Source organism: Sinocyclocheilus anshuiensis, unplaced genomic scaffold (assembly GCF_001515605.1).
Source record: "Sinocyclocheilus anshuiensis isolate Anshui unplaced genomic scaffold, SAMN03320099.WGS_v1.1 scaffold1062, whole genome shotgun sequence".
Taxonomy (NCBI): domain Eukaryota; kingdom Metazoa; phylum Chordata; class Actinopteri; order Cypriniformes; family Cyprinidae; genus Sinocyclocheilus; species Sinocyclocheilus anshuiensis.
In genome coordinates, this window is record NW_015540895.1 from 271,216 (window position 1) to 280,938 (window position 9,723).

Genomic DNA, 9,723 nt, shown 5'->3' on the forward strand with positions numbered 1-9,723 from the left:
ACAGCAAAAACAGTAAAATGTTGAAATATTTTTACTATTTAAAATTGCTTTCTATTTTGAATAGATTTTAAAATGTAATTTATTCCTGTGATACGCAGCTGTATTTTCAGCATCATTACTCCAGTCTTCAGCGTCACATGATCCTTCAGAAATCATTCTAATATGCTGATTTGCTGATTATCAATATTTAAAACAGTTGAGTACATTTTTTTTTCAGGATTCTTTGATGAATAGAAAGATCCAAAGATCAGCATTTATCTGAAATAAAAAGCTTTTGTAACATTATACACTATTCCATTCAGTATAATTTTTTACATTTTTTGGGAAATAAATTATAGAAATTAATACTTTTATTTAGCAAGGATGCTTAAAATTGATCAAAAGTGATGATAAAGGCATTTATAATGTTACAAAAGATTTCTATTTCAGATAAATAGTGTTCATATCGATATCGGAATTATATCGTATCGACCGAAATTAAAAAATATACCGTGATATAAATTTTGGCCATATCGTCCAGCCCTATGTGAAGCACAGCTCACACAGAAGTCACTTTCAACCCAAGCAGAATCCATGTGACCAACTGTAACCCATTGCGAAATCTGCGTGAAGAAATATTTCGCCCTGGCGTGACATTTTAGATCACATGGATTCCTATTAAAATGACTGGATTTCAGTTACGAAAATTTGCCCAATAATGGTAAATGTGAATGCACGTTAAGACTTGCTGAGAAGGTAATCCCAGAATGCATTGCAACCAAAAATCCTCCCAGATGGTGGTTAGAGAAAACATAAACATAAGTTGACTGTTTCATTCAGAATCTGTGTAAACTCTGTTTTTAGGCTTGTTAGAATATCAAGTTGTTAGCTTAGCAACATGCTAACAATTGTCAATTTCCAGTCATTCAAGATGGCGGACAGAGAAAAATCATGGAAAATTATGACTATAAATATATTTCATTCAATACTGAAAAATATTTATTAAAAACTGTGAAATTTACTAAACTGCAGCTAATGTGAATTCCTATGAAAATGACTGGATGTCGCCAGCGAACTTTTGCAGAACAATGGTGAATATGACTGCACCTGTTAGCTTAGCAACATGCTAACATGAAACCAAAGACTATAGATATACAAAGACGGTTCACTCCTATTACTTATGAATGGGAGAAACTGCAAAGCCACAGTATGGTGGAATATGCCCCGCCTTTTAAATGAAAGAGCCAATCGCTGATTGTTACTGCAACGGCCGTTAGAAGCAACCTGAGACTTGCGCTTAGGACTGCACATGCGCATTGGCTGGTCTAGCCTGAAAAATAAGCTTTTTTTTAATGCTATTTGAGCATAAAGAACAACATTCATGGGGCAGTTCATTTCAGATTTTGTTGCTGATTTGAAAAATGTACTTTAATTGTGAGTTTTTGAGATTTCAGGATTCCCCCATTCATTTAGATGGGACTTGGATGGCAAAAATAGCTGCCTGGAGGCATCACAAATATGGCCGCAGAGTGAACAGACTTTCCTTGAAAGGGACTTTGACGAAACTCACTTTGACGAATCAAGTGTAGATGGAGTTTCCTGCATTTACACATTTAGCAGGCACTTTTTGCATTCAAGTGACTTGCTTTGCATTTAAAGTTTATAGTGCATTTGATCAGTTCACGCATTCCCTGGGAATCGAACCCATAACCTTGGTGTTGGTAGCACCATGTTCTACTATTTGAGAACTTCCAGTGTGGAGAACCACTATTTGTGTGGGGTTTTATGACCCTTAGCATGTTCTCTTATGAGGAAGCTCACTAGGTTACTGTGTCTCAAATTTGTCTGGAAGTTCTTTGGGACAGTGCAACGACAAAAACACAAACTAGGATGTTCTTTCCACTTCATGTTGCAGAAAGACGATGACCGAGACCACAAAGTGAGAGTTGCCATTGGAAATGGTGTACGAGCAGATGTCTGGCAAGAATTCTTGAACCGTTTCGGACGCATTCATGTCCGAGAGCTCTATGCCGCCACCGAGGGAAATGTCGGCTTCATCAATTACACTGATAAAGTCGGAGTGGTCGGTCGTATCAATATTCTCAGCAAGGTTAGTGACGATACGCATTTCTTAGCATTGGGAAAAGCATCCGTGTGCAAAGTTAGCTTGATTGCTGTTGTACTCCACAGGTGTTTTTCCCCTATTCCATCATTAAGTTTGACATTGAGAAAGAAGAGCCCGTGAGGAACACCGAGGGTCTGTGTATCCCAGTTGGAAAAGGTAAATCAGGTGCTAGCTTTGTGGATTTTATGGTAGAATTCATTTTATTGTTATGTGACGTCTGTAAAGATAGTATGAGGTGTTTGTTTAGGCTAGGATTTGAGCTTTTATGACTCAACTCCCATTGACCTTTTGAGCAGAACATTGTCATAAAAAGTTAATGTTTAACCCTGAACATCTTACATGTGCAGCTTTAGCCCTGCAGTTGTTGATATTAAATGTTTTGTAGATGAGGTGGGCCTTCTGGTCGGGAAAATCACAAAACACACCCCTTTTGTCGGCTATGCTGGGAACAAGCAGCAGAACGAGAAGAAGAGACTCAGCGATGTGTTTGTGAAAGGAGACCTGTATTTCAACAGTGGAGATCTGCTGAGGATCGACAAAGACAAATTTGTCTACTTTCATGATCGAGTTGGAGACACGTTCAGGTGGCGGAGCTGAAGAATTACTTGCACATTTAGAGTTTCAAGCATCGAATTAACATTTGTTTTTTTGCAGGTGGAAAGGAGAGAATGTGGCTACAACTGAGGTAGCAGATATTCTCACGATGGTGGACTGCATCGAGGAGGCCAATGTGTATGGAGTCAAAGTTGAAGGTAGATATTTGAAATTTAAAGGGTTGGGAATTGAATGGATTTAATGGTACTTCATTCATTCCATTGGTGGTTCTTGAAGGTCTACAGTGCTCAATGTAGTTTTACTCATGGATCATTCATTTCATGGGCCTTCTTTTTCTTCAGCAAGGTGTCATTACATTTATGCATTTGGCAGATGGTTATCCAAAGCAACTTAAATTGCATGCATGTTCTTGATTTCCTTGGGAATTGAACTCATGACCTTGGTGTTGCTACAGTAGTGCCATGATCTACGGTTTGAGCTACGGGAAGGCTGTATAATTGTAGTGTTTCAAAATGGTAAATTTAAAAAATGTGACAATACCAGCATTTTGAGCACTGTTGAGCAGATTGTTAAACACCTCTGATTGGCCATTGTGTGCACGCACTCAACAGATATGTCTGTGATTGGCTACAATGATCATCGCTTCACGCTCTTCACCGAACGCTTACACAGATACACATGGGAGCGTTTAAAAGCCGCATCTGTCAGCCTGATCATTGTAGCCAATCACAGACATATCTGTTGAGCGTGTGAAAACAATGGCCAATCAGAGGTGTCTTAAGAATCCGGTCAAAATGCTAGCGGGAAATGCTGGTATCGTCACATTTTTGAAATTTCAGTACCAACGTTGGTACTTTTGGTAACACTAATTCGACTCTTTTTAGCAATTGGAATATGACTCACTGATTCAAAACTGTTCTTGACAAGTGAGCCACATACCATTACTTACAAAATTATTTTTAAAAATTAACCAAAAATCATGCAGTGTGTAGGGCTTGTGAGATTAAAATCAGGTCAATTACTTGTAAATATGGAGATTTTAAAAATAAAATAAAGCAACCAAGTTTTTTTTTTAAAATAAATGGTACTTTAATAAATTAGAAATTTGGCTGTTGTGTTTTTTAGTTAATGGAATCATTAAAAAGATTGTTCACCCAAAAATTTAAATTCTGTCATTGTTTACTGTTCAAAACCTGCACAAGTTGCTGAGAACAAAAGATATTTTGAAGAATGTTGGTAGCCAAAATGCTTTTGGTTCCCATTGACTTCCATTGTAAAAAAAATACTATGAAGGTCAATAGAGATCAACAACTGTTTGGTTACCAACATTCTTCAAGATATCATCTTTTGTGTTTAACAAAGAAATTCATACAGGTTTGGAACAACTTGAGGGTGAGTAAACGAAGACAGAATTTTAATTTTTGGGAGATCTGTCCCTTTAAGGAAGCAGAAAAATCCACTGAAATACTATATATATTTAAAGCATACTTTTAATTGGATATTCATGCTAAAATCTTTTATCTTCAGGTCATGAAGGAAGGATTGGAATGGCAGCTGTAAAGCTGAAAGAGGGCAGAGAGTTTGACTGCATCAACACTTGCAGTGTTTTGGCGAACTATCTTCCAGTGTACGCCAGACCTCGATTCATCCGAATTCAGGTTTGATGAAACCTTACCTCTATATATATATTCCCATGAATCCTGCTTGTCCTCTTCAGTCTCTCTCTGACACTCACCAACAACAAATTTGTTTTTCAGAATTCCTTGGAAGTCACAGGAACTTTCAAGATGAAGAAAGTGAAGCTGGTGGAGGAGGGCTTTGACCCGACCTTAATACGAGATCCTCTCTACTTCCTGGACCTGACGCAAAAGAAATACATTCCACTCTCTCACGAAATTCACAAGTCGATCCTGTCGCAGGAAATTAAACTGTAAAAATCCATAGAATAAGCTAACGGTACAACTTTGAAATCTACTAACCAGTAGTTACCCACTAATCTCAGGGAAAACAAGTGATTACGGTGAATGATTTTAACCTTTTGAGCAGTACAATCAACTGTTTTACATTAGTACTTTATGACTTAACCTTTTAATAATGTTCATTTATAACCATCTCAACCTGCAGTTAAATAGACTCTAATAAGATTGTGGTACACTAAATTTACTTTATATAATAGTATATATATACTACAACTTTAACTCTCAAAGCAGCGATTCTCAACTGGCTCATGGTTCGTAGAGATAAATGGCAAATACAAATAATAAACTGTTTATGTAGCAAAATAGGCACAAAAGGCTTCCCATACAGTATATTTTGCTAAATTCAAAGGCCGTGTCCAATCAAACGCTATGGTATTTTGTAGCTCAAATTTAATTTAAAATGTACATTTATTTGATTTGAATAACATTTTTTTTCTTTAGTACAATAATTGTGGTTCTGATTCACCACTTGCCACAAACCAGTTGAGAGTCACTGCTTTATGATTCATCTTGCTGACACAATGGCTTTTAAGAAATCCGGTCGCTGGTTTTCTCAATGCTCTTGTGTCCGCTGGTCAAGAGACTCTAATCAGCGGCAGTATGTTTAAGTAGGTGAAAGGGCAAAATTCATGACCTCCCATCCCATCAACCTCTGAGCTCAAAAAATAAACATTTCTACAAAACACAAACCCAACTGAACCGGTTTCATTCTGTACCCAATACCGGGGTCATTGACATCGTTTCCATTTCACAATCGTCAAGATTATCCAACACCTTATCAGTGAAGCACTAAAAAAAGATTGTTTTTTTACTTTAAAAATTAATTTATTAATACAGTTGTATACTTAGAAATGTGCTGCAAAGAAAAAAAGAGAACATAAAAAGAATGTCGCCACACAAAGTAAAGAAACTAAACCCGGGATGAAGCTGCGTCGTCATATCAAAACAAAGTCGTACTGATGTGCCTTAATAAACTGTCTATTAGTACAAAAATACATTTCAGGGCACACAATACAGCAACCAGTATCACAAATAAAGTCGGGGTCCGACCACCAACGTGGACCCTTCTGAAGTACAGAGTCCTTAAATTATTCAAACGGAGCACTTTTCTAGTTTGTAAATAATAAAAATGTTTCTGTAACTGTTAAAAATGCCATTACGTAGTGTTTTGTATATATGCTGTTGGTATAAAAGATAACGTCCTTTTCCGTTGCATTTATGATATAATTTTTAAAATTCGCTTCAGTTTTTTTCTCCGTAGTGCTAAGGTAAACTCCAAGGCTCAGAAGTATAACCGGAATACAAACATAACCAATGTTATAGTTTTCCTTTTTTTGTTAAGAAATTTTTTCCATGTTACGTTTTTATACAAAATAAAGATGTACAAAAGGTCATTTACAGCGACCCAAGGCCATATGCTAGCACAATATATACAGCTGTAATTGAAACATCCTAGTGTTCTTGTATATTCTTTGACTTCATATGCATAGCAGTGAGAAAGCAGACCTGTTGATCAGACTTCATTGTTTGTGTGCTAAATATCCCGCTTCATTAAGGTGGGAGAGTTTCGTGTCCTTCCCTCTGTAACAGAAATTCGACATCTTTCGGGTCAAAGTAACAAAACAACAAAAAAAATGCAGATAAGGCATCACTGCTTGCAGTGTATGATGGGTAGGTTTGTGTACTCAACTTAGTAGCAGGCGTTTGGACCTGAGTCATAGCACATGCATAGATCTCTAGACAGCAGGAGTTTCGGAAAACCACAGTCAGTGTTTATCGACAATAAAACATCGCTAGAAAAAATCGCTTCAAAACGAGAGAGGAAAAAGAGCCCATTTTTTTGTTTTTAGCCAGAGAGAGTAGTCCATGAGCAGATGAGTGCAAGAGTCACATTCCTTCAATAAGCAGTTCTTCACTTCAGAAAGTCTCAATTGTTCTTCATTCTCTACAAACCGACACGCTTTCCAGATCCGTGAAAATCTGTTACAGCGTTCCACGAAAAACACACGACCTCGCAAACAAAAAAGCTCTGCATACATGGACTTTTCTGTTTGGGAGCACATTGGTAGGATTCACTTGTTTTACGTAAAATGACTTCATTTTTCCATCTATTGTTTTTCCGGTTCCGTTCAAGACTTCTAATTATTTGGAGAAAAAGACGCTACAAATGTCAAAAATGGGAGAAATTTTTCTGACTGTCTGCGGCACAGGTCATGCATTCCATTAGCAGTTCAATTTCAGTCATTTATTTATTCAGTAATTTTTTGCAAGTCTTCAAGCACCAAAAGGTAAAGAAAAAGGCAAAACAAAACTCGGGGAAAAAAAAAAAGTGGAAAACAAAGGGAATAGTAAAAGGAGCGCTCCGTAGTACTGTGCCATCAGTGCCGTTCTCTAAGAGATTTTTTGGGCACGCCGCTTCAGCCCATCAAAGAAAAGATGGAAGAATTAATACTTCATAAAGTGGTGCAAATCCCTCCTCCTGAGTAGAAGAGCTGGAGAAGGGTCCATGCGCTGACGTTCAGTAACAGACCAGCTGTTGCTCTCTTCAGAAGTGGTCGATCAGCACGGACACACAGTTGGCGCCCACCAGGTAATTGGGGTCTCCTGGTAGACACTTGTTTTGCCAGCATTTGGGGTCACCTGTGGACAGATCAACAGGAGGAACATCATGAGGAATATGCTATAAGACAACATCATAATCTAAAAATTCGGATTTTTCTATTCACACTAGGGCTGCACGATTTGTGAAAAAAAAATGTAGATAAATTATGATTAAAAAGAAAAAGGCATTAGGTTTGCTGTGGCCGTTTGTAGGGCTGCACAATTTAGCCCAAAATTGTATTATATAAAATATATAATAATATAGGTTCCATTCACTGAATTAGTTAACATGAGCTAATAATAAAAAATACTTCTAAAATATTTATAAATCATAATTTCAACTTTTACATATGTTATTACAATCAAATCCAACATGAACTAACAATGAACAGTTATATTTTTATAAACTAACTTCAACAAAAATGAATAAATACTGTAGCAAAGCATTATTGTTAATGCATTAACTAACATGAACTAATGGGACCTTATTGTAAATTGTTAGCAAAGTATAATTATAATAATACTTCTAATAAAATATATAATATTTAATATTAAAATAACAATAATAATTATTATTACTAAATAGAAATATTAAACAAAATGAGAAATGAAACTTATATTCTCTGTAAAATATAAATAAGTAATAATAATAATTTGTCTTGCTCACAGGTAAAAGAACATCGTGCCATGCGTCATTCTGAAACACGCAGCACATATATTTTTAATTAATTAAAATCACAGCCTGTGTGATTAAGGTTTTATTTGGATTAATCATGTAGCCCTAGTTCACACTGCAGCTAAATTCAGTTGTCACTCATTTTTGGCTGCTTAATACTGTTCTGTATACACACTGTTCGATTAATTAGGGTAGTGACAAATGAATTTGCTCTGGGAAAGACTTTCATCAAAAATAGCAATCAGGTTAATTTATTATTTACAACCACATGTCATTTACATGTCATTCAGAACCACAAGATGCCATATTATCACCATGTCAACCATCATGAGATCAGGAGTGACTCCTAATTTAAGGGATTCAGCTTTGCAAATAAACTAAATATGGTTTTGATTCCCTGAACCGAATGACTGTTTGGACAGGCCCTATTCACACTGCAGCTAAATTCTGTCACTCCCCTTTGGAGCACTTAATCCAGTTCTGTTCACACACAGAATTTGGTTATGGGTGTGAAAACCAAATTCATTTCTGAAAAACAAGGTTACAAACGTAAAACCAAGATTTGCTGGCATTTGCTGGCATTTACAGCCACAAGACACCACATTACCACCATGCCGAAATTAGGAGTGACTCCTGTATTCGTACACAATAATTTAGCAGATTCAGTCCTGGAAATGAAATTAAATGTGGTTTTAAATCCAAAATTTTCCCAGAGTAACCCAATTACTCCATTTAGACATGCCATTTTCACACTGCGGCTAAATTTAACAGTCACTCCTCTTTTGAACACTTAATCCAGTTCTGTTCACACAAGAGTTTGGTTATAAATGGGTGTCACAACCAAATGCAGAAAAAACTGCCAATGCCAAACGGGTTCATTTGTTGGCATCCACATTTCTTATCTACAGCCATATTACCACCGTGATAACCATCACAAGATCAGGAGCGACTCCTGTATTTATACACAAAGCGAATGCTAATTTAGATGGACTCGCTCCTGGTTGTCTTCCTCAAGCGTGGCCATACTGAGCCCAATGATGTGTGTCAGTTCCAGTCACATTTTACAAAATTACATGGGTTAATTGTGAATGAATAAGAGCTAAAGAGACATTAAGTGCATCTGCGATTCAGACTGGTGATAAATCGATGAAGCAAAGCAAGCGCACAGATCACACAGTGAAAGTGTCATGTGATCAGGATAACTCTGAGCGTGAAATGTTAATTCAGGGAACCCAGAAAATGAAAGGAAATCACAAGGTGGATAGCGGTTTCCAAACAGCTTCAATCCCGATCCCAAAAAACCCATCATAGGACAGAGAGAAAGGACAGCGTACCCGACGAGGAGTCGGAGGATTTTAGAGCAAAAGACCAACCATCAGGGGTCATAGACGCACAGTGTGGTAGACGGAGTTCTACGGGCTTCAGGAACTTCAGACCGTGAGGGCCGCACATCACCAGAGGACTGAGCAGAGTTTCACCTGGAAGAGCAGACAGGCTACAATCAGCTTCAGCAGCAACAGTGTGTCATTAATTCAACAACTATACCACCATTCAAAAGTTTGGGGTCAAAAAATACTATAAAGAAGAACATTTATTATTATTACAATCAATATTTTTGTGGAAACTGATACATATATTTTCAGGATTCTTTCATAAATAGAAAGCTTAGCATAAATCATAAAAGTCATAAATAGAACAGCATTTATTTAAAATCTAATATACATATAAATCATCTAATATATATATATATATATATATATATATATATATTAGGTCGCTTTGGTTAAAAGCGTCTCCTATATAACTAA

At 36.7% G+C, this 9,723-nt stretch overlaps 1 protein-coding gene and 1 pseudogene across 1 annotated transcript in view; one reads left to right on the forward strand and one right to left on the reverse strand.

Moving 5' to 3' along the window:
• The window catches only part of LOC107688936 (very long-chain acyl-CoA synthetase-like), a 10,788-nt gene extending 5,461 nt beyond the window's left edge, over positions 1 to 5,327 (forward strand). The window contains exons 5-10 of the mRNA XM_016486778.1: positions 1,895 to 2,089; positions 2,170 to 2,260; positions 2,490 to 2,688; positions 2,759 to 2,856; positions 4,187 to 4,317; positions 4,417 to 5,327. Of these exons, the coding sequence (XP_016342264.1) occupies positions 1,895 to 2,089; positions 2,170 to 2,260; positions 2,490 to 2,688; positions 2,759 to 2,856; positions 4,187 to 4,317; positions 4,417 to 4,593 (891 nt within the window). The 3' untranslated portion in view covers positions 4,594 to 5,327. The remainder of the gene's footprint in view (positions 1 to 1,894; positions 2,090 to 2,169; positions 2,261 to 2,489; positions 2,689 to 2,758; positions 2,857 to 4,186; positions 4,318 to 4,416) is intronic.
• A 640-nt stretch (positions 5,328 to 5,967) lies between these two features.
• Positions 5,968 to 9,723, reverse strand: part of LOC107688939 (tight junction protein ZO-1-like) — a 163,070-nt pseudogene continuing 159,314 nt past the window's right edge.